General features: G+C 46.3%; 1 protein-coding gene across 1 annotated transcript; it reads right to left on the bottom strand.

Annotated features, from left to right (window-relative positions):
* Positions 1 to 2,182: 2,182 nt before the first annotated feature.
* LBHD2 (LBH domain containing 2) lies at positions 2,183 to 24,368 on the bottom strand. The gene is made up of 5 exons (XM_074868852.1): positions 24,216 to 24,368; positions 14,976 to 15,078; positions 10,621 to 10,711; positions 6,579 to 6,792; positions 2,183 to 5,449 (listed from the first exon to the last, which is right to left on the bottom strand). Exons 3-5 carry the CDS (start codon positions 10,708 to 10,710, stop codon positions 5,373 to 5,375), a joined length of 381 nt encoding a protein of 126 aa, XP_074724953.1. The 5' UTR covers position 10,711; positions 14,976 to 15,078; positions 24,216 to 24,368; the 3' UTR covers positions 2,183 to 5,372.
* Between the last annotated feature and the right edge of the window lie 850 nt (positions 24,369 to 25,218).

Below are 25,218 nucleotides of genomic sequence, written 5' to 3'. Positions count from 1 at the left end.
TGGACTCACTGCAATCACAGGCATTTTAAACAGATTTTGTTTGGTGTGTGGGCATGAATTGTTAGGCAAGATAAAAAGATCCTTGTCCTTCGTACTGTAAGGTCTAGGGTCTGAAAGCTGAGCATAAGGAGAATAGCTCCTGGTTCATGTCCCCACCTCCCTGGAGGCCTCTGCTTCTCTGGTCCAGCCCACCCTCCTCAGGGTCTCCAGAAGGGAAGTTTGCTAAGGTTAGATGTGAATTTTTTGGGCTCTTCATGACAGAAATGTTGGAGAAAATGGAGGAAAATGTTTTATCAGTGTTCTCAGAGGAAAATTGCAACTTTTTAATGTTTCAAATTTATTTTTTCAATGAATTCTTTTTTTTTTTTTTTTTTTTTTTTTTTTAAGAGAAAAGAACACAATCTTTGCTAAAATCCTAGTTTTCCAGAACTGAGTGAATTTAAACTTTGGAGAGTTACTGTCTCTGAAATGAAAGCTGCAATGTGTTTTCAAAAACAAAGGGAAGAAGGGTGCCCTACTCTAATTTGTGGTGGAAGCAGTGCATATGAGTAACAGATTTTATAAGGTGAATGTGAGGGATGTGCTCTTTGTTACAGGAGTCATGGCTCCCTGTAGCTGCCAGGGATCACCTTTCTCCACAAAAGAATTCACATAAATATTGGATTTGGGAAAAAAAAAAAAAATGGTAAAAACACACATTAGGATTGATTTGATTTAGACGTGACTTTTTTTAGTTTAACGTCATAAAAGCCAATTGCCATCTCTTACTAGCGGTTTAAATAAAGGCTAATTCCACTGAAAATGTTATTGGATCCTTTAGACAGAATACATCTAAATACATCTAAATACATCTAATACGTCAAGCAGAATACATCTAAAAGAAAGAACTAAGCAGATGTCTGATTAAAGATAAATGAAAATGTCTTATGTCAATGGGATAACATTAAATGAACCTGAGGATCCAGTGGATTTAAGTTTAAAATATAAATGTTAGGAGCAAGACAACAGTGTTCCCATGCTTGCCCTATATAATTAATTACAGAGAAACTCCCCCTGCCTTCAGACTCAAGGAAAGAGGAGAGCCAGGACTCAGCACAGATCTCACAGGGACATTAAAATCAGCACCTGTTCAAAATGCATCCCCTGGAGCCATCAGGTAGCACCTGTTGCATCCTTATGTGGCTGAACACCATACACCATGCAGGAAAACCCCAGAAGGAAGGGACGGCTCCTAGGGAAGTGAGAAGGAGGCAGTGTCAGTCCCTCTACCACCCCACCCCCAGGGTAATATATGCCTGGATATGAGATTTTTCCATGTGCAGTGCATGGAAACTCCAGTACTGAGTGACATTAAGCATCAGGTTTGCAAGCACTGCAGTGCCAAAGCTGGGCTCAATGCCTCCAGCCTGGGATACAGAAGATTTCCCTCACCATGCCACCACTGCCCACCAGGCACAGCCCTGCAGCAGCAGGTCCCCAGCCCAGCTGCAGAGAAACTGGCTTTGACCCCAAGCAACGGTTTTTGCCATGCTGATATACCCATCCCTGTGAGCAGCAGCTGCTCTTGAACTGGGAAAGTAAGAGGGAGTCTCACCCTCCAGTTATTCAATCCTTTGCTTTTTGGTAACTTCACATTTTGGGAAAAAATTGGTTGTTCAGTGGCAGACTATCTCTGCCTCTCATCTTCTCTGCCACATGACCCCGCTCTCCTCGCACGGGGTATAGGTTTCTAGTAATGTGAGTTCCTGCTGGGCTCCACAATAGCCTTTCAAGAAAATGTTTAAAATGTGCATTGCATTAAAAGGTGAATGAAGATGAGCCAACTGGCTCGTTGCTAGCACAGCATGCAAGGCAGGGTACCACCCAGGGCGAAGGGGCTGTGCCAAGCAGGGCAGCAAGAAAATCCCAAGACAGAAGCAGTGAGCATTGAGCTGCCTGGTCTAGGGAGGCCTCAAAGGAAAGAGATGGAGATGGCAACTGCCATTGATGTAAATCTGAATGTATCTGTGTAGGAGCATGTGGGATGGATGGTCACTGTGAGTGTTTCCATGCCACAGGGCAAAGGCAGGCTTAGGGTGGGCTTCGTTCCCCTGTATTAGCTGTATTAGTGGTAGGACAGGAGCTGCACATCCCCACAAATAATCCTTTGCATTTTTAAACCAAGACACTATGGGCACACCACTTCTTCTAATCGGTCCAGTATAGGCATTTAATAGGCTAAATGGTGTAATACATCTACAGGACATACATACATTAGTTGAGTATTATGTACAGGTGGCATTTTACAAAATTAGAAAGAACAGAAATAGAGCAAAATCCAACAATGTCTTACTCCATAAAACTTCCTTTCTGCACTACATGAAATATTCTACAAGCTAGACTAGAAAAATATGACTGAATGTCTTTTTTTTCCTTTTTAGTTTCTACAAAGCTTTTAATCCAGAAAAAATACAAAACAACTATTGAGTTTATTAGAGAGACAACACTTGCACACAGACAAAGTAAGTGGACATTCATAGACCTGCAAGTTGAATAAATAGGGCTTGTTTGTATAAAACAATTTTCTCTCTATCTTGCTTTCCTATTTTAGGGCCTCTGGCCCATGTTCAGAAAAATAAAAATGGGAGGAGGAGTTTGGCTTTGCATGCTTGTTACACTGAGGCCAAACAGCTTTAGGAGAAAGCTTTAGTTTGAAGCATCCATTTTCTTCAGGTAAAATACTTCAAGGGAGCAATGCAAAAGAGGGAACAGGAAAGACAGGAGTAATTAGCCTGGAAGGAGGAAATCTGGCATTTCTATATGGGCTGCAGCTTTATGTAATAGGATGAAAAAAGCAGTGCTGCGTGGCGTTTTTTCAGGATGAATGTAGAATTTTGTTGTTTCTTTGGGAAACTTATTTAGGGAAGTGCCATTGACCTCAGGTGGAAATAGGATAAGGGCTATCCAGAGCAGGAAGGGAGGGAGCGTCTGAAAGCAGATAGAGAGCACATAAAATTGGGGGAAGTGTTTCAAACAACTGTTTTTCCTTTTATAAAGCAAAAAGCAAATTAAGTGATATGTCTAACGTCATTCCTCACAGAGCTGGGCAGATGCAGATTGAAAGGAAATCACACAGCTAAAAATATGTCGTCACCATCATCATTTTCCCCCCAGAGCTTTGTAAAACTTCTTGACCATCGATGCAAAAGCAGCGTTTAAAGAGCACCTCGCATCCACCCGGCCGCCTCGCCAGCATGGCTCCCTTCTGCCATGACCAGCTGCAGACAGGTCTGAGTCAGGGACCTCCTCTCGCTGCTCGTGTGCTACCCAAACACGTAGCTTGAGCTTGTTCTTGCTTTGTTGGCTTCACCACTGTCACCAGTGGAGGGGGTGACAAGGAGAGCAGCCAGATTTAGGAGGTGCTCTTGAAACCTTCAGTTACTCTGGTGAAATTCAGTGCTCTGACCAGAATCCCACTCATCCAACAAAATAATTCTGTGACAGTGTAAGTAAGAAAGTCTACATCAAGAAGGCAAAAGAGATTGTTACATAGGTTGAGAGAGCAAAGTTTAACTTAAGTATCACATTATACTATACTACACTGCTTATAAAAAGGGTCCTAAATCCCAAACACCCCAAATAATGAGCTATAGTTTTGTACATAAATTAATGTTGCTTTGAAGTAAAATAGTCTCTTTCTTTTGTATTAAACATTCATTGCACAGAATTCTTCGTAAGTAAATATATTAAATTTGGTTGCTAAGAAGGTATAAACTTATTAATACATCTGGCCAGTAAATTTTATCCACCATCACACAATTAAAAGTTGTCTTTAGAGAAAATTATTACTGGAGAAAAGAAAGCACTTGGAAGTCAACTTAAGAGTTAACGCTGGAAGAAATCCTGTTATTTCGTTCCACCTACAGCAAGCCGCTTCTTCCGGCTGCAACATTAATTGGAAGTACAGACCCCATCCAGCCCTGCAAAGACGGAGAAAGCCAACTTCGTAGCTTACAGGACACTCATCACTGACACAGTCAAACCCTTTTGAATACATGCATTATCTATCTCCACCGACACTATCCAAAGGGTAGCATTTTGGGCCGAGATGGCTGCTTCTCCTGGGACAGTGGGAGGGAGTCTCTGGGAGGTCCCTGTGCAGAAAGGGGTTCACCCCTGTCAAAATGGCTCCCAAATCCCCAAGGAAAATCCACTGGAGGCCCAAGATGTCCAGAGACAGCTTGTCCCACTGTGAGCTCTGGTCTCCAGGAGGTGGCTGTGCAAGCAAAGCCAAGGGGGCCGTGCTGCAGGTGAGGGCACCCCCCAGCACATGTGCTCCTGTCAGCAGTGGTGTGTCCCACCACCTCGCCCTCCTCCACCCCCCTCCTACTGCGGATGACTCAGAGAGGACCCAGCATCAGGCAAAATGGAGGGCAGGTTTGGGCTGTGCTATGGAGCTCCCATCACCCACCCCCAACCACTGCCTGGCTTCAGGTCAAGGGAAGAAGAGCTGGGCCTCTGCACCTATGTTACACACAAAACATACCAAAAGAAGAATTGTTACAACAATTTCTATTAACAAGGTGGGACAAATCCAGCTCTGGCAGAAGCGGGAGCCATCTCGTTGGCTTCAAGAGAGAAGAGCACACGCCACGCCACGGTTGGACCTGGGCCTGAAGAGTGCACGAACAGCACGATCCACCCGACCAAGCCTACAACAGACAGCCTCACTCCACAAACACCAGCGACTAGCTAATCCGCTTTGTCAATGTACAGCAAAGTGAGAGGCTTGAGCATTATTGAAAAGGCAGCTAAGAAAAGGCTGGTTCATCCAAATTTGCACACGTTAACCAAAGGGAGAGAACTGCTCTGGGCCGCCCTGGGGCCACAGCCTGGAGGCAGATCTTACACTTGCGTCTCTATACAAAAGTTACAAAATCAAATGGTGACATTATATTACATCTATTGTCCATAATATCACAGTGCTAGTTTTAAATGGCTAAAAACAAGAAAGGTTTCAGATTTAAGACATCCCTCCTGTAGAAATGTAACCCCTTTGTCCTGCTGTTGATACCTGAAAGCAGCCTTGCTTGAAAAAGGTAAAACCAATGAAATGTGCTAATTGAAATTAGGAGCATTTTTTCCTTGATAATCTCATATTTCCTAATACATCCCATTGTTTCCCAAGGAAAAATTAAACAAATAATATGAATCCCAGCCTGAAAATCAAAATGTTGAAAAGAACAGTTCTAAAGCCCAGACGCTTCTTACCAGGTACTAGCTAAATAAAACCCTTGCAGATTTAAATACAGATTACTTTGACATGTCTTCAGAGTGTGTTAGCTTTCCAACAACGTTCAAAATGAAGTTTCACTTCTGAGGCCATGGAGTCCTTACTCATCCTCTTCAGTTCTGCTTTCCAGAGTATCTGTACTGTCTTCCACTTCTTGAGCTGGGTGCGCTAAAGTATCTGCAATGAAATGGCTCATCAGTATTTATTTCCCCATACAGATACAACAGCCTTCATTTGATTCCCTGCTCCACCAGGCAGCTGATCCGTCAGGGTGACCAGACTTGACATGAGCAATTTGCTGTACTTGCAAACCAGTAGTTAAACCTGGAGTAGGGAACTCTGAGTGCATCACAGTCTGACTTTACAGGGGACTTGAGACCTCAGGGCAGATATTAGTGAGATGAGGTGATGATCCCTACAGATGGCCACTGTAGTGGGAGGGCTACCTGCTGTCTTAGTGAAATCTTCAGGACTGAGCTGAAGACAGAACGGGTCCTAACATCAATGCACAAAACCGACACAGAGGCCATAATGTGCAACCTGGAGGTCAACCCATAGATATGGCTGATATTTCTTCTTGAATGATCAAACCCTGTGGTTGCCACCACTCAGAAACGCCAACTGGAATAGCAGGTGATTTGACACTTCAAGATCAGACCATTTGTCATTGCCCCTTTAAAGGGAAGGGAAGATGCATCTTGCACACCCCATCCTGACTCTGGGCATTTGGGTGTCAAATGTTGGTGCACTGAAATCACTCTTTAAGAGAAAAGGAGATCACTAAGATTAAAAAAATGGAAATAAATAAACCAGTTCCACACTGGAGCATTCCCTGTGCAAGCTGCACTCCAACAAGCTCTTATCTTTAAGCCATATTTACCCTACAGTGACACTACTAGTCATATCTATATATTTGTGAGCTCCTGCTACACTAACGTATTGCCAGCACACCATGATGCTTTGAAAATGTACAGCTGTTAAACACTTTGCTTCTAGGCCAGGAGATGGAGAGGCAGATATATGCTATTGAACAGGATTACTGTTACTTAGAGTGAACGGCTAATGTGCAGTAAACTGCCTGTTGGCCATGCGAGTGGCCAGCACTGAGCCTGATGCAGGTGAAAACACCATGTGCTCAAAAGCTACAAGGAAAATTTCAGTCCACAGGACTCCCTCTCCAGTGCAGGCATTTCTGGGACCTTCAATAACCTACTGCTCTTTGGTTCACAATTAACTTTAGCGCATGGCATGGCCTGAAACTGCTATTTTCCTGTGGGGAACAAGGATGAAAATTACTCATTCAGACCTTCCAGATCCATCTGCTGCTGCTGCTGCTGCTGCTGCTGCTGGACACAGACTCTTTGGTCACCATGAAGACCCTTGTCCTCTGCTGATTTCAGGTCATCAGGAGGCCAGCGCAGCTCCCCACTCTCCACCTCCCCGGACTCAGTCGGTTCCACCACGATTGATGGCAGTCTTTTGGACAGCTTGGGGTACTTCTCACGTGAGTCTGGGAAGGCCTGGTAAGACATTTGGGGACGTGTTGTGAGAGACGAAATCCCATCAAAGCCTTGCCCAGGGATGCATATTCAGAGCAAGCAGAGTACACGCTCCACCTTAGCATCCTTTCTACATTTGAAATGCACTCCCACATCCATCAAAAACCCCCTTCAAACTGGTGCAGGGCAAGAATCCTGCACAGGGAGGATTTCAAAAGCAGCTGAATCCAGCTCCTTGCTGACCAGATGTTGATGCAGAGGGGCTATAGGTCTCAGCACACTCTCCTCTGCACATGCTGTCCCTTCCTGGGCAAAGAGCCGACATTGCTCGCCAGTGTGGCAGATGATTGCCTTGACTTGTGTGATCTGACATGTGTAGTAAAAATGGAGACTTAGGAGACAAAATTCATTTTGTTGTCAAACACTCGTGTTTCAGTTCTGGTGGGTTTTTAGGACACAAAGGTCATTGCTGTAACAGTAAGCTAAATGACTGCTGCAGCCCTGCTGGCTGATGTCCTTTTACTCTGATATGATATTCATGTTTTGTCGCAGTGACAGTTTATTAAGAAGCCACCATTGTGCAGAGCTATTTTCTGTAACGTGAAACACTGTATTTTATGATGCATTCATGCAAAACAGGTAGCCCCAGAGATCATCTTTACACAGATGATGGTGTTAGCTAGTATTGTCATTTGTCACATTGAACCTGCAGGTTAAACACTATTCAGTGATTAGAGCTTGAAGCTGAACTAGGTCTTTTTAGTGAAGGATACTGTAACACATAAAAGTGCTTTCTTGTTTTCAACATTGCTGGTTCATTTAAATCTCTCAGGGTACTTTGTTTTGGATTGGGTTTTTTCCTGGTTTTTTGGTTTGTTTGTTGTTTTTTTTTTTTTTTTAGCTAAAAATCATTCCAGCTCCTCCAGGATGTTAACATAAGACAAACTCTGTTGTTGCTTCACTGAAACCTTATCTCCTGGCTTCCCAAACTTCTGTATATCTGCACTAATGGGTTGCAAATTTCTCCATGCTAGCTGAGTTTTATTTTATTTGTAACAATAAAGTGCAGACTAGAGGACTGAATTAGGAGTTGAGAGCAAGAACCATCCCAGTTTAACTCCAGTCACTGCCACAGGTTTGCTGTGTGCTGGTGGGAACCTCCCCACACATCTGCAACACGTTCACCACTGAATCAGGGTCTCTGGTTAGACTGAGCACTGCTGGTTATGTGAGCCAGTCTCAGCACAGCTCCTGCTACGAGCACAGGCAGAAACATGCAGATATTCCCTAATCACCATAAAAGTGGGCACATCCCCCAGGATGTTGCCAGGGACCTGAGGGTGTCATAACCCACTGGAGATGTTTGTTCCATGGCTTTTGCAACCTTCATCCCAGTAGCTGCTCTCTCTAAGAGCTTAGGGTTTAGTCATCCCACTTGGCATCAGAGTTGGCATGGGGAGGCAAGCCCTTGGGAAGGGCAATTCTCTTCTTATATGTCTGGGAAGCAGTGAGAACATTTTTATCATTGATGTGATACCTGTATCTGACTTCTGGAGAAGGACAATAATTATCATCCTCATGGTCTCACTCCCTGAGGTAGTGTTGTGGGGATTCATTACTGTTTGCAAATCTACACGAAGGTGAAAAATGTGGTATATTATTGTTAGTGTTGCAAAGTGAAACATAATTAAGAAGAAATTTCTTTTGTGAGAAAGCCCCTTCAGCTCAACTAGACCAAGTGAATCACTGAAGAAAAAGCTTTCTAATGCCTCCCTGAGCATTGGGTGTAACTCGTCCTGGTCAAGCGATGCTACTCATGATGCCTATCAGAAAAGATCCCCCAACTTCCCCATTACACAGCCTCCTCCTGAGCTGTTTATAATTTGGAAAGACATTTTCATGGCAGCTGTCTTGACTGGGAGGAATTTTTAAGAAGTTGCTAATACAATCCAGCTATTTCCAAATATGAGACAAGGTAAAATCTCCTCGGCCAGGACAGGTCCAGAGACACCCCTGAGCAGCAGTGCACTCTTCTTCAGACCCATGGTGGAGCCCAGCTCCCTGAGTCTCATGGCTCAGCTGGCAGAAAATAGCCATAAAATTGTGGGCAAATTGGCTTATTTCCTCCCAGGACTGCATATGCCGGTGACAGTGACCTCTTTTCCCGGCTGCTGCTCAGCCTGCTTGGGTGCCAGAGAGCTGTGTGACAGCCACCCCATCCCCAAGCCTGCTGGAAACCCCTGGATGGGGGATCCAATGCAACAAAATTTCTGCTTTTTAATCTGCTTTCTGAAGCCCTAGGGAATGACACACACTGATCTAAAAATGTACTAAAAGCTGATTATTATGGCTGCAACAAAATTTAGGAAAGGCACTTGTGCAGCCTCAACTTGGCTATTTTTGTTTGTGTCATTCTCATATGGTCTTTTCTCACACCAATCACATAATGTGTTTTTCCACCAGAGCCCAGTATTTACCACGTCCCTCCAGAAATGAGTCAGGACTGGCAGGAAGCAGAGCTGCCTGTCGGGCCTCGCTGTGTTTTTCTGCGGAAGCTGGAGTGTGTGACGAGTGGGCAGGAGACTGCAGGAAGAGAAGGACCAGTCTCCTGGCCAGAGTGCTTGGAAGTTGCTGGAAGAAACCTAGTTTTCCCACTGAGTCACTGACTTTGCACCACCTCTCATTTCTTTTTGGTTTTTTTGCCTTGGGAGGTCATCACTAAAATGGGGATGGTACCACCTTCTCCCAGAGGGGAAGGGTAAAGGAGCTGGGGGAAAACCTCTGGAGCATATGCTCAGGGGCACCATAGAACAGTCCTAAACACATAGGTGGAGTCAGAGCTGGCACAGGGTTTGGGCAGTGTACACTAAAACAATATTGAAAACCTGGGACTCAGTGAAAAAGAGGAAAGAGAATATTGAAAATGTGCTCTGAGTGAGCAGGACCTATCCTGTGTGGTCAATAAGGCATGAAAAAGCCTATGGTACACTCTTTAATTGCATACAATCTTTCATTGCATGCACAGTGATTTGAAATTTGCAAAATTTCAGTTCTGACTTCCCTGGCTTCCAAATACTTGACTTCAATCTGCAATAGGCTGCTCCTAGAGTAGCTTTCTGAGCCTGCTTGCAATAATACACCTTGTGTTGAGGAGTAGCTCAGGTCCACCAGGACACGTTTAGGTAGTTTGTCCCTGGCAGTGTCACTGAGAGTCACGAGCACAACCACAGAGCACAAACAGGGGTGTGGGGGTTGTCACAAAGGGGGGTTCAGGACATCGTGATCCCTCCTGCTGGAATCAGCACTGCAGGCGGGTACATGAGTGGGTGTGCGAGACCGCCAGGGACGGAAAGTGCTCTTGCACCTGCCAGCTAATGGTCCCAACCAGCGCTGCTGCTATGATGCCACAGCCATTTATGTGAATTACACAATCGTTTCAAATGGTCTCTTTCCTAAAAAGGGAGCTCCCTCTGAGCCTAAGGAAACTTAGCTCATTACAAGGGTGGCTGTATAAAAGCTGTGGTACAGTATTGGCTGGATGTCTTCACCACACATGGTTGCTCAGATCTGAACTCTTGGTGACAGCCTCTTTGCCTGCATCCCCACAGGGGCCGGGCATCATTGTCACCGTGCCCTGGAGACCTGGAATCTGACAAAACCCTCCTGCCAGAACCTTTTAAAAATAAGAACCTTTTGAAAATACCTAAGTAGGATCAAACATGTATTTCAGGGCTAGTTCTTCTGGCAGCTGTGCTCTGCGATTCAACTCTACACATATGACAGTTATTAGTTGTATTAAATTGGTTTTGAAAAGCAACTCAGGATACTTTCCAGTTTTTCTAAAGTTACCTGGCTTGAAGGGCCTCCTTCTTCCTCAGGAGTCTGGCTGAGTGCGAATTCCTCCATCACCGGTTCCCGTGTGTTCATCACCTCTGTCATGCTGTGAATATTAAAGCAGAATGGGAAAACTCAGCTCTGAGCTTTAGCCCCACAGTTAATTTAACAAAAGATATTGGCTTTTCATATTTGTTAAAATAACTGAGTTACAGACTGTCCTTTCTAAACAGCCACTAAGAAGCGTTTCCTTGGCCCTCTAAGCCAACTGCTACTGCTACGTGCCATGACACAGAGCAGGGCATCGACCCCAGCTGCTCCCCAGGACAGCAGAGAGGACCCTCATAGAGTCCCAGAGCAGCAGGAAAATGGGAGTCCTCCAATGTTATCAGCAAATGGTTTATTACTGATATATGAGCTCAGAAATTGCATCTGTTGACTAAAAAAAGTTACTTGTGGAAATATCAGCCTTGAATTAAATTCTCATTCTGATTCTTCATAACATTTTCAATATTTGCTCTTCCCAGATGTCTCTTCCATTTAGTCATGAGCCAGCACTTCTTTCTAAACTGTTAATTCCAGACATATCAGCTGTATCGGTGTCTAAGGGCCAGATTTTCAGTAGTCTTTACTTCTCTGAGTGTTCAGAGAGGTGTTGAGTGGGATTTTCAAATGCATCAGGGAAGGTTTGGGACCTAAATCCCATTTAAAACAGGGACTTAGGAACCTTAGCTGCTTATGTGCCCATTAAACATCCCCCTGCAGGCACTACAGCGCTGGCCCTTGCACTCTCCTTGTTCCACTGGGTACTTCAGCACCTGGGAGCAGAGGGATGAGAGCCGGCTGCAGCCCTCACTGCAGGGAGCTCAGCCCAGCCCATGGCTGGGTCGCTGCATGTCTCTATGGCGTTAAGAATTTCCTCACATTTGAGATTTATAGATACAGCATTCCATTGAAAAAATTTGAGGATGCCTGAAAACTTCATAACATGTATTAAGCACGTAGGAGTGAACCTACGTTCACTCAGGAGGAGTCTGAACCACTTTGTTTGACCAACAGACTGAAGGGACCATGTTCATTTTGGATGGGAATACCTCAGCCCTGGATGGCTTTGGCCCCAGGCGTTTCACTCTCTAGCTGGCATTCGTCAGGTACAGCAGCTACTGGCTGCCAGAGCCTCCTGCGGCAGGCAGAATGTAGGCATCCTCAATTACATCGCCCTGCCACAGCAAGCACCCTTTAGGCACGACTAAATGCTGCCATTAATTCTGGTCCTGCTTCACACACAAAAGCCTTCTTTGTAAAGGCTGCTCCTACTGAGAAATGCAAACTAAAACATCTGAAGGATAACTTGTTTCAGGCTTACATTACCAATTACCCCACAAAACTAAATTTTACAATATCTGCAATTACTACAAAACCCTTCACAATGACTTTAATTAGCTGTAGCAAGAGCAGCGTGATATCGCAGAGACTTTCACTCCCACTGTATCACATTTAAAAAAGAGCACAGCAGACCCAGGAGACGCTTGAGCTCAGCTGTGGGCCAGGACCCGACTCCATAGACATCCATCAGCTTAGGGAAAAGCCCCAAAGCACCAGCCTTGGACACAACCAATGCTGAATTAAACAGCACGCTTCCTGGTACACACACACAAAACAGGAGGGCAGAACCAGGCTCTGAAACTCAGCAAGAGGCTGAACCAAACCCCTGATCGGGGCATCCCTCTGCTCACACAGCCTGAATCCTCCCAGAGACATGGCACGATAGAAGAGTGACAAATTCTGCCTGCTCGGAAGAGATATTTGAGCTCCCTGCCCTTGCTCGGACCTGCACCCCTCCCCAGGGACACCACATCAGGACACCACAAATCACTTAATCAGTAAAATACATTTATTTTCTCAACACGTGCTTTTATTCCTGCAGCATCCAGCAGGCCATACCACTTGGCACCCATGGATGACAGCACAGGAAAGAAGACCCTTTCCTGGAGTGGTGATCATGGGCCCAGCTGTGCTAGCTGTTTATGCCACCTGAGACAGTGCTTAAAAGGATAGAGCTGTGCCCTTGGACCCTGCCTTGCCCAAAAGGAAAGCAGCACTCCCTCCACTGCCTCCTCTCATTGATCACCCCTGGTGCTCACGCAGTTCTTGCTTTTTTCCCCCGGTCCTTGTCTCTCCCTTTGTCCCAGAGGGACTCTTTTGCATCCCTCCTGCTGCCCCTCCAGCGCTGCCTCTGAGGATGACCATGCTGGGCCATAGCAGGAGCCTGCTCTCACACTCTAACTCTTTAGGAAGAGTTGGTCTGGGGGACTTTCAGACTGCCTGTTAGCCAGACCCAGCCGTGAGCCTGGAAGAGCATGGGGTCCACTGCTCTGACTATGTCCAAAATGAGTATCTTTCTTTTTGGATCCTTTTTGGGGTTCAGTGCTCCATTCCCAGCTGTCCTAGATTGCAGGGAAAGGGAAATGAGGAAGTGTGTGTCTGGATGGAAATAATATTGGACGCTTTGTGGGGGGCCGGGATTCATGAAGTCTTGGGCTTGGCTACCATGGAGAAGACATATCCCATTTCTGTATGTCCTGGGGGTTGGTCCCCGCTAGCCAGCAGCAGACTCCTGCAGTTGCCCACATCTGGCTAACTTATTTTAGCAGCCTTTCAATACATACCAAGTGTTTAAAACACTTCTCTGTCCTTGTTCCATGGGACATTAGAGATATACATCCACACACGCACTGTCAAATGTGTCATATGAGCTCAAAGATGTTGTTAAGACCTCATGAAATTCTATTATTGAGCAATAAGGGGCTCCGTGCTTCCCTAAGACCACATTACACCCCGCAGATTATTTCTAAATGACAAAGACAAATGATTCTGGCTAGGAAAATGGTGACAGTCCTGCCAGTGTTACAGCAGATGCCTCAGTGAATCAGCTCTCAAGCTGTTGAAGCTCAGGCCATTTCACAAAATCCATGCAACTTAAGACTTTGATTGAATAGGATGGCAGAAGTGATTGTACTTGATGTGTTTCAGAAAAGAACATGGGGACATTCAATTGGCAAAAGAATTAGGCTTTAACGGGAATAAATTAATTGTTCTCAGTCTCCACTTAGAAACAGTAAAGGAAAGCAGAAAAATCTATATGGGCTGTGAAAGCAGTGATGCTTCTAACAAGCTTAACTAGGTATTTAATGCTAAAAACAACTAGAAGTAAAATAAATGAGAATGCCACTGCAAATCATTTCATCTGAAACTTCAAAATCACCTGTAGGACATCACTGAATTGTTTATAAAGACACAGAATCTGAAAAAAGGGTTTGGTGGCTGCTTAGGGCTTTTTTAACTATGATATGATTTATGTGCAGGAGGAATTTTTAAATTTTCAGCCAGTTTTGATGGAAAAATACTGAGCCACTTTTAGTGCTGCTTTTATTTGAGGTGTACTAACACACAACAAAAAAGTGGCTGATACAAGCAAATTATTATAAGAACTACATCTCTTTTAAATTTGGTCTTGCATCCATTTTATGTATGGTAGATGCTGATATCACCAGTGACATACACCAGCCATAGTGATGCAAAACAAGGCAACAAACAGCATTTACAAACAAATAAATTCTGTTCTGGTGGATGAGTCACCTACTCTGAACCTTAAAATTCCTGTGGCAGTGAATTAAGAAATGCGTTTACTTCCCCTAGGTTTAATTAAGCGCAAATATACCAATTAGGAACAAAAAAGCAAAATCTGTTCTTGCTTTTTTGTGAGAAAACTACATTTAGGGAAGATTATCTTAAATGCAACTGCTGCAGTTGCAGGACCACACTATGCTGATCTTTTTCCAGGGGCATGGAGCAAATGCACAGCTTGCTTTCTGCTGTTTGTGATGGCACTAACAAGGTTAATAACATACAGAGCAATATAGAAGTTGACAAGTGCTAAACCACCTACCATGAGAAAGTACTCAGAAACAATACAGACATTTTTATTTTAGGTTTTGAACAGAGGACAAAACTGACCTGTGAAATGTGGCAAAACAGTATTTGAATGAAGACCAGCTTCAGGATTCAAAAACGTGAAGTGCTTATGTGGCTATGGAAAATAGGCAGGTTGCATGACGCAAGCAAAGATTTCCTTAAGAAGAGGGACAAAACCACATTTTATGGGACAGGCTGAGCCACGGTTAGGAAGAGTTGTTATTTGAAGCAAGGATCAACCTGGAAGATGCTCAGACATGCACCAAACTGAGGCCTGATCCTGCTCTCACCTCATGAACCAGGACGGACAGCGAAAGGGAATGCCTGACCAGAGCATGAGGCTCCGTGGGGGACAAACAGCAAGTACAGGGCAATGGCAGAAGAGAGCACGTTACCTTCAATCACATCAACAGATGTCACTTCCAAAAACTGTCCTTGCTGCAGGCGTTCACGTCGTCGATGAAGTGTCGTGCAAATTCTGTCAAATCCTAAAAATGCCTGAAAGAGACAATAAAGCAGTCAGAGCATGCAACCAAAGTGACAACGCTGGCAGTGACCACTATGAGAGAATACTACTGAAAACTTGCTGCAGAAACTCGTACTGTGAAGGCCTGTATAATTTTCAATGCCAGATGTGACTTGATCTCACTAAGGATGCAGCTCATAGTATACCTTGTGAATTACCAAGGCAATTAATGTTCCGAAAACACCCAAAGCTCTTAGCTGAAATACCTTGCAATCTGACTCTTTTTGTGATGCTAAATCTTATTCCTTAGTGTAAGCTATATAAAAACTGCTGAAACTGGGACACTCTGAAATTCTCCCATACAGGAATTTTGATGATAGTTGGAAAATCAGAAAATAAAAATGTATACCCTTATTTGGCAGGATCAGTGTGCTTAGTGAGACACGGTTCAAAACATCAAAGAACAAGATTCCTGCTCAAGAAGCTACTGGTCAAGACACAAAAAAGACAAAATACGCTGAAAGAAGGATATCTTAGGGTTACATTACTGCACGTTTCTTTCAGATATCACAGGAGGTGGGATTGTTGCAAAGGTCTACTCCAAACTGAGGGTAATACTCTGACTGGTATCAGGACAGGGAGCCTGGTGAGCAGAGGTGAGGTTCCCACCATTTCGAAGTGTGAATCACTGATTTCTGATGACTTCTCTCTCAGAAAGTCTTAGCTGAAGAGCTTGAGGGGTTACAGTGCTGAAATATAGTCAGTATCTTGGCCAAAGATGATTTTCTGAGAAATTTGTTTAGCTCTACAGCTTGCCAAATATGTATTCATGCCAGCCACAGCTATTTCCTTGGATGGGAAAAAGGTGTTTTCAGTGAAGTGAATGGCACTAGTGTATATATTTTATATCCTCCAGTGGTTTGGATTCCAGCCCAAGTGATTAAACAAATCTACCTGCTCTGGAAGCCTTCCTACCAAGATTTATAACACTGGATTAACTGCACACTGATTTTATTCAAAAACAGTGACAGAGGAAAAATTGTGCATTGCATTCTGGAGTTTCTTCTCATGCCACAGGCCATGCTTATTGCAAATTAGGGAAGCAGGAAATCACATCTCCATCCCCAGGATTCAATTCAGAAGGTTTAATTCTTCTCTAGCAATTTGCCTTCCTAACCAATAATCAAACCAACTTCAGAGATGTTAATTTTTTTGTCCCTTAAAAATTCATGACTACACTCAGTGCTTGTCTCTTGTATGGAAACCAGATATACCATGTTATCCAATACTCTGGGAAGAAGATTTTTATCCCACTACCCATTACAAAACCACTACTATTAAGCCTATGAAAATTCATCACGAGCTTGTCTACCTTCAATCTCTCCTTTAGAAAAGACTGGATGTAATAACAACAGTTATTACACTGAGTCATCTGTCAATGAGAGACAAAATGGTATAAGAGATAATGGACCAGGCACCACACGGCCACTGGTTGGAATCCAAGCCAGGCCAGTTGCCGTTTAGAGGTATCTTCAGAGGTATGTAAGGATCCACGCAGTAATGAATGAATTAAACCCACATCCATTGCTTTTCCAGTCTCAGCAAAGGACTTCCGGATTGAACTGATCCCAGACCAATCTCCTCTCCAATGTTTTGGGCAAGTCTGTCCTATGGTGCATGCAATGTTTGAGAGGGGATGTCAGCCCCTGGAGCTCAGCTGTAATAAAAAGAAAATCACTTAAGGACTGCGGCATGGAAGAAGTCCCTTCTCCCAGCCCCACGGCCATATTTAAAAACAGAAAAACTTCTTCACATTTCAAGATTGTTGAAGAGTTCAGTGTTTCCAGTATATAAAACTACCAGAATGTATTTATTCTCTGAAGAGGAAATACTCACTTTATCTACCTAACAGATGTGATTATCTTCTTTGGCTGACACTAGAGGAAACATAAACTAATACCCTTCCTTCTATGATACTGCTTAATCTTTTAAAAACAAGGCACGGCTACTGAGACCATGCAACGAGCCTTTACTGCAGTAGAAACAGTCTGGAAATCACTTGAGTAACGCCTATCTCTTCTTGTCCCTTCTTACTTTTACCCACCTTTGCTGTTTTGCTGATTAGCCCAGCCTGGACCTCATTTACTCAATGCACCCTCTCCCAACCTAACCCTCTTCCACCCCCAAAATAACTTGCCCTCCTTTGCCTCAGCTTGATAACCAGTTTCTTCTCTGGTTCCAGGGGTACCAACACAGTTGTGCTGCTACTAACAGCAAACAAGAAGTCTCAAATCTCAGAAACCAGTGATGCTGCCTGTCCGCCCCTCCTTTGGGCTTGGAGAGCCCTGCTACACCTCCAAGTAAAGAACAGTTGATTTAGGGACTACTCCAAGAGCTGATCATGTCCTGCCACTTTAGGAGCCATAGCACCAAGCGAAGTGTGAGGAGATACAACCAAGGGAATGATAAGAGAGCTTGTTCCACCAGTGAGACCAAGCAATGCTTCACTGGTGGCCCCTTTGCCCAGATCAAGGGCCCTCAGTCTCCCACCCCACACAAACGGATGGATTTCCACCTGTGCTGCTTGGCCAAAAGCCCAGGTACCGAAAGGTGCTCTCTGGGCTTCTCTCCCACTTTGGAAAGCATCATTGTGTATTTGGAGTTTCTACACCACAAGGACATGGTCTGTCGCGGTGGGGTGGTCTCACCACCCACAGGAGGACAACCGGCGCCAGGGAGCAGAAGCAGGATGTTGTGCAGCAATTCTGGCCAGCTGGGGTGTGTGGGAAGCCCAGCCTGGCTGTCTCTCCTGTGTCGTGCTTGGCCTTGCTGTGTGGGGAGAGGACTCTACCATGCACAGCAGCAGAGGCCTTTCCTTGGAATAAATCCACTGTGAATTGCAAAGTAGATGTTTTTAAGGCAAGTACGCTTCATCGGGCAAAACAGAAATAGGAACCGGCCACAGGTTGCAATCCTAGCAGCCCACAGATCGGCCACTGGATAAAGGAGCCCTGTGTTTCAGAGGCACCGGGCCTCGAATGCTTCCCCGGGAGGCAGCAGCACCTCCAACACCAGGTCACTTTTATTTAGAGATGCTTTCTACTCTGAAAGCATCACCCCTCCTCTCCCAGCTGTCACAGTGTTGGAGACAACTGGGTGGCAGAGGGAGACCTGACCTCAGGGTGCCAGGGCTGATGGGACAGCCCCTGATTAGCAGGGGCTGCAGGACAGCCTCCTCCCCTCCTGGGATTCCCGAGTTAATCGTTCCCCCCACTGAGCACTCATGGATACATTATGATAACAGCCTAACGATACCACATTGAAGGTGCACCTTCTAAGAGATAAGTGTAGATAGGTGGTAGAAATTGGCCTGGAACCACTGCTCCGCATGCCAATTTACCATTTTTCTGGCACCGGAGAAACAGGAGCCTTCCCCTTCTTATTTCAACGGGACATTCCCAGGGGCTTTACCAGCCCTGTATTTAAATTGTGGTGGAGAGACATCCCCCACACAGCTCTGCAGGCTCAGCCTTGCGTGCAGGAAGACTGTAAAGACCAAGCTCTGGGAGCTTGCCCATGCAGTTGCAGCACATGCGGTTCCCACTGATTTCAGATAGTGCCTCAAACAAACCAGGAGTTCAGCCTTGGGCGTCCGGTCCCCCCCGCTTCACCCTACTAAAGCCTCTGGATAAATGCAAACTTTTCTTCATTCAAGGAGTGTAGTCTTTGTGTGTGCTACAAAAAGAAACCCCTGCTATTGATTACAAGGAAAATTGGGACAGGGCATGCATAAGAATGGTGTTAGGCAGGAGGAGCAATGGTCTACTGCTTGATTTTTGTGAAGTGGAAAATTTCGACACGACACAGTAAACCCTGCTCAGCAATTCCCAATAAACAAACAGGCCCAAGGAGGTTTTTCCACCTAGAAGAAAGGGTGTCTTATTTGGGCCACTTTGCTGCAGCAGATCGGGCTGTCAGTTCAGCCAGGGTGGATGAGTGGGAGATCTAGGACAGAGCTATGGTTGTTGTGGCGGATGAAGCCATGAAGGGGCTGCTCACATGGCACCAGAAGGTGCCTGTCCCTGCAACGAAATCTCAGTTGGCATCTTCTAGGGCCAGGTGCTTCTGTGGATCCAACTTTTCTATGCCTTAGTCTATGTTAGTGTCCTAGGAGGATGGAGCTATGGCTTAGACCCTGCAGTGCTTCAGGCCACAGAGGTGTCCTGGACCATCCATATGTAGAACCATGCCCACTACCTCTGCTGAGGGTGGGACACCGCTTTCAGCATCTTGGCACAACCCAAAATAAGCACTTACCTCAGTGACACCCTGCAGCCTCCAATTTCCATGACTGCCTACTGAGCTCAGCTTTTGGACACTGTGGATAGGAACTTGGACAGCTTCTTTGTTTCCCCTGGTTGCACATTTGTAATGGATGCACTTTATGAAGTGTTGTGGATTCCATGGGACTAGCGAAATGTAAATTACCGCATGGACCACAGAAGATAAATGCGCGTGTGTATGAACTCCTATTTAAACCTCCCACTTCTTTTTGGATGCAAATCTCTTTCCTAAGCAACTGAGAAAAGTGTGATATGTGTCAGAGTCTGGAGATTAGAGATCTGTTCTGTTCCCTCATTTCAGAAGCTCTTGTCTTTGGCCACCCACGCAGTACTTGAGTTCTGCTCTCCGCAGGCCAAAGCTGCCTTCCTCTCCTTGGCAGCGTGTGCTCTGTAGAAGATGTTGATCTCTCTCAGGAAGCAGCAAGATGAAATGACTCTCGATGTGGAGGAGCAGGCATTTCAGCATGAGACACAGCACGTAGTTGGGGAGAGCGAAAAGGGGTAGGAGGCTGCTATTTCCAGACCATGCTGCCTCTCACCGCTAACTTCGCAGCGAGCTGCAGTTTTTACTGTTCCTGCTCCAAAGAAGCTACTGGGGTAAATATCACCCTGGGGAATTTCTCAAACACTCATCTGTGGACTACCAACACTAGAAAACACAGGCTCACAAAGGGCATGGTACTGGCAGGTCACTCTTAACTCAGCCTCCTTGACTCCTGGTGTTGCACAGTGAGGCATCAGGGAACCGTTGTTCTTCTGACATCCCCAGCTTCTCAATTTCCAGTTTGTTGTACTTGTCCAAGTTCCTACTGGCCCTGTTTGCAAAAAGAAGCTAGAAAATTGACTCATAAATGGTCAAAGAAGAAGGAAAAAGAACTAAAATGTGCCTAACTATCACAATTTTTAAAGCAATCTCATGATTTGGGGTGATTTAACTGAAAGTTTTTTGCAGATGATGTCTGCAATGCTGCTTGCTACTGGGTGGGTTGTTCTTTTTAGTTTTTCTTTTTCCTGGCTGCTTTAAAGAAGCTCATTTATTTCAGCTCTTTGATCTCAGCACTAAACTACCTGAGCTTTCTTGCAGAAGATGCCACAAGGGATAGGTACGGCAAGGGGGGAGAGCAGGGCAGCCAGCCAGGATGCTCGGAGATAGGGATGAGGAGCAGACAGCTAGGAAGCATGTGCAGAGCAGTGGAGGGAGGAAGAAGCAGAGCAGATGGGAAGAATGACTAAGCCAGCTCCTCTGAATGCTGGTAGACCTTGGTATCATGGAAATCTCCACAGAGTCCTCATGGAACCATGCACCAAATGAAAGTTTGGATTTACTTTTTTTTAACATCATATTCAGCAGCTAATTAATGTGAGAGGACCTCATTAAGAAAACAGCCTCATCAAAATTAGAGATAAGCCTCAAGAAGCTGTTAAATGTTTTTAGCAGTGCAAATACTCTCATCTGAGAACATGCTTTCGGGATCAGAAATGCCTGTGCTGAGCAGAGTGTTTCTGAGCTCTGCTCACGCAGTAAACCTTGCATTGGCTTCAATTTCTCAAAACAACCTTACGAAGGCAGCACCTTACAAATAAGTATATAATTCCTTCTAACTCAGAGCAACCGTTACTAAAGGGTCTCAGAAAGAAATGGTTTTGTTTCTAGGATCTTCTCCAGAAGATGACAATTCTCTCATCCCTCATATTTCACACCACGATTGTCCCTCACCTTACAGCACCTGTGGAAATTGGTGACAGATGAAAACTGGCTTCCTGTGCTTCTTTCTACTATTCCCTGGGTATTTCTGGATGGTCCTGAATTCAGGCAATAGTCCCTCGAGCAGAAGGTGAATGGGAAAAAACAGATCTTAGAGCATCAACACAGAGTAGGTGATTCTTAGATGGAAGTGTCATGGGAAATGGATTGCAAAATGTCCGACGTCTTTCTGGCACTGTGAAAGAATACTCTGGACAGTCTATCACTGGGCTCATTTCTAGGTAACAGAATAGGGTAAGAGATTATGTACAGTCAGGTAGAACAGTATTTACTTAAAAGATAAACTAGTTCTTTCCTTGTAACTTTGGGGAAATTAGAATACGGTGCTATCAGTGCTGTAATATGATGCAATATTGAGCATTTAGTTAGTAGAGAATTTAGTAAAGCCAACGCAGCAGAAGTGTTAGATTTCAAAAACAAGCAAACAAACACCCACTAGACACTCCTAAGAGAACAAAGACAATGAAGAGACTTTTAATGTTCCCTCTTGGTAATTAACAGCACAACTGCAGGTGTCACAACATCACAACCTAACACCAGAGACGCAGCTCCTTTTCTCTAGGAATTAAAACTCTGTCACCTTAATTGAATTTCCAAGTATGGGAAGTTGCCTAGTCTGAGATGGAAGATATGAGAACACCACGTGCTATCGCAGCAGGAATGGGCACAATGGAGGGTGAGGACAATACACGGCTAAAATAATTATTTAAAAAATAAAAATGCAGTATGTTTTTTTTTGGAATGACTCATTAACACTGAGAGCAATATGCATTAATAAGACTATGAGTCTTCCTGCCAACCAATTATAATGCACCTTCCGGATCTAGAGGTCTCCTAAATATTTGCACAGTGGCAGTTTATGCGTATACATCTCAGAGACAGGACTCAGCTGAAAATTCAGGTTACATCTTACAGAAGTTGCAGTGGTCTCATCAGAGGAGCTGGACTTGAACTATTTTCTCCTAGTCCTATAGGGACATGGGCACTATAGGGCAAAACGCTGTGGGATCAGTCAGTGCACCCTGATGAGAGCAGGGGATTGTCCTGCTGGACCACAGCTTCTTCCAGCACTGGTATCTGCTCTGCAGAGGATGGTACTGGTCACACTCTCCCCGAACCATGAAGGAGAGGTGATCCCAGCCCCTAAGGACTTGCGATCAAAGAGAGACAAAGGCTGAAACAGGGGGCCGAATCAAGGTCTTAAGGACCTGTTGGTATCAATCAGTCTTCTTCATTCTACCTGGTTGTTACCGCTCAGCAGTTTTCCTGGGGGTTGCAATAAAGCCTTCCTTTGAAGACAGAAAATACAGGAAATATTCATTTACAGATTTTTCTAGAGAATGTATACATGCCTGAGGAGCAAAGGGAAGGGCTGTTGCTGAGGCAGATGCTGGTCTCCTTGAAGTCCTGACAGGGCTCCTCCTGCCTTACATGGCATAGGATCCGCCCCGGATCAAGGCTTCTCTGACTGACCCCTCCAAAATAGACAGACGTGGTTAAATAGGCTCAAGCACAGGGACATAATTTCAGAAATGAGAGAGAAGGATTAATTTCAGCCTGTGACACTGTGGGGTTGATACCTGATCTATGCAAAAGCCTGTTGCTTAATACAAAGAGATCATTGTGAGAAGGGAGGGAAAGTAGTGACTATATTTGCACACTCATCTCTTCTGCTAAAGTAATGTACCAGAGACGTTAGAGGAAATTCCACTTGATCGACAAATTGTCAGGCTAGATCGGGAAAGCAAGGAAACCAGGTCAAGTCATTCCCTGTTTGCTTGTTTTCTGTCTGTTATCATAATGTTGACTCTGAAAACATGTTTTTAAATGGAATATTAATTATCAAAATCCTGAGCTGTGAGCTGGATTCTTTTCTGGGCACAAAATTTGTTGCTCATTAAATTTAAGAGATGGAAAACACTGGCTTGAGCCTGGTTGTGTGTAGGCAGATTTCCCCGCTTCACCTTCATTTTCAGGCTACTCATAAGGAGGCATTGTGCTGAGAGCCAGGCTACGGGACAGATGTCGAACACCAACTTCTGGGTCCTTCAGTAGGATTTGAAACTACAGCCAGGAGGGCTCCCTTCACTGTACCACTGACTATACGACTGCAGTAAAGATCTCAGTCACGAAAAAACGAATGGAAACAAATTTCTCTCTGTATATTGCTTATTGTGGCTTGAGGGGTTAATGCTACGTCCAGGCTAACCTAACTCCCCTCCGCGACTGTAGCCACATTCAGAGATCTACAAACACGGCTCTGTCCCAAATGACAAGAAAATTTTTGTGGTATGTTCATTTGGCAGCAGGGAAATATTCACACCCCTTGCTCAGAGTGAAACATAGTCCTCATTTACAGAGCAAAGTAGGCTCTTTCTTTCTCTACAAGTAACCATATGCATGGTATTTGCTACCTGATGGAAAAAGCAGGATTTCAGTGTTCTTTTACCCAGTTCAGCTAGGCTGCAAGCAAAAGCATCACTGTCTTAAACTTGCGCTTTGTTACCCGCTTCCTCGCCTCAAAAGTTGCCTTGAAAAAAAAAATGAATAAACGAACAGCTGAGGCGATCGCAGACCACAAACCAACAACTCCCTCAGCGCTACGCTCATTCACCAGGATTCCTTCACACAGCCCTTTCGGCTGCCGAAAGAGTTGGGTGGGGTTTTTTTTAAAGGAGAACCCGTTTTTCAGCGAATTCTCCTTAACATCCTTTCCTCACAAATAAAAGCATCTGGAGAATCAACCACCGCAGAGGCGCACGTTCCGCCCTGCCTTCCCCCGTAACTCCCCGCAGCCGGGCGGGGAAGTGAAACACTTCTCCCGGACCGCGCTCGGCCGGCTCCGGCTCCGCTCCCCGCTCCCCGCCCGCCCCGGCCCGGCTCCGGCCACCGGCCCCGCTGCCCCGCGGCGGCGGGACGCAGCTTCCCGGGGTCCGGGCCGCCCCGGGGCAGCAAGCGGAGCACTTACAGGTGGCGGCCCTTCCGCGGGCTGCCGCCGGACCCCGCCACCCGCACCTCCCCCGAGCCCGGCGGAGACCCCCCGTCCCCCGGCCCGGCTCACCGGCGGGGCAGGCGAGGCGAGGCGAGGCGGCAGCCGCCCGCCGCCCATGCACGGCGGCAGAGGGGAGCCGGCAGCTCCGTCAGCGCGTCCGCATCCTCCCGGGCCGGCGCTGGCACCGCCGCCGCCGCGGCACCTCCCCGCCCGCAGACCGGCCCCGCCGCTGCCAGCGCGGGGAAACCACTCCCCCGGCAGCGCCGGCGGGGCGGCGCGCAGCCACGGCCCCCCCGGCACGGCACGGCACGGCACGGCTCGGCACGGCCCCCCGCCGTGCCCCGGGCCGCCCCGCGGAGAAGGGGGGAGTGGGGCCGGCAGCCCTCGCTGTCCCCGCACTTTCTGCGGACACGCGTGGAACCGCGGGGCCCCACCCAGCCCCGGCCCACGCGCGGGACAGGGGGGCCCGGGAGGGGACACTCCCCTGGAGCGGATCCCCCCTTGCCCTGCTCACGGGTGCGGGGCTGACACGGGGCTCCCGGCCCCTCCCCGCAGCAGTCCCTGCTGAGAAAATGCTGAATTCGGGAGGACAAACTTTTTTTTTGTTCTTTTTGGGAGGATTCTTGGGGGGGGGGCGGGGGCGGGGGCGGGTGTTTCACCCCAGGGTGAGTTTCCGAGCTGCATCCCCTGCCCCCGTCAGGGACACACTCTCCGGTGGGCAGCATCCCGTCACCACCTTGTCCAGAGCGGACACAGAGCTGGGGCTGGCAGGCAGACGATGTGGGGCTGTGTAAGGGGCTCCTCCCTGCCAGGGGGCTGTCAGGAGCCCACCTCGAACCCCCTGGAGAGAGGCTGTCAGGGGAGCGTTCGAAGCTCGGCTTGTAGTTGTGTTGCTGGGGAAAGAGGCAGAGAACGTGGCGGTGGGGTGAGGCACTCTCGTGGCAGGATCCTGGGAAGAAGTGGTGGGGGGACACGGCCCCGAGGGCTGCACGAAGGGGCATGGTCCTCCCTGCTGCTGGGCATCCCCCTGGGAAGCAGCTCAAAGGCAGGCGCTGAGGGGTGTGAGGGGGGC

This window comes from Strix uralensis, chromosome 4 (assembly GCF_047716275.1).
Source record: "Strix uralensis isolate ZFMK-TIS-50842 chromosome 4, bStrUra1, whole genome shotgun sequence".
Classification (NCBI taxonomy): Eukaryota; Metazoa; Chordata; class Aves; order Strigiformes; family Strigidae; genus Strix; species Strix uralensis.
The sequence above is the reverse complement of the archived record's forward strand: the minus strand, read 5'-3'. Positions and strand labels throughout refer to the sequence as shown.

Excerpts from the sequence above, each read along its gene's own strand:
- LBHD2 (XM_074868852.1), bottom strand. The coding sequence starts at position 10,710 with ATGACAGAGGTGATGAACACACGGGAACCGGTGATGGAGGAATTCGCA. Across the intron at positions 6,793-10,620 it reads AAGGAGGCCCTTCAAGCCAG|GCCTTCCCAGACTCACGTGA; the intron begins GTAACTTTAGAA and ends ATGTCTTACCAG. Across the intron at positions 5,450-6,578 it reads GCAGCAGATGGATCTGGAAG|ATACTTTAGCGCACCCAGCT; the intron begins GTCTGAATGAGT and ends ATTTCATTGCAG.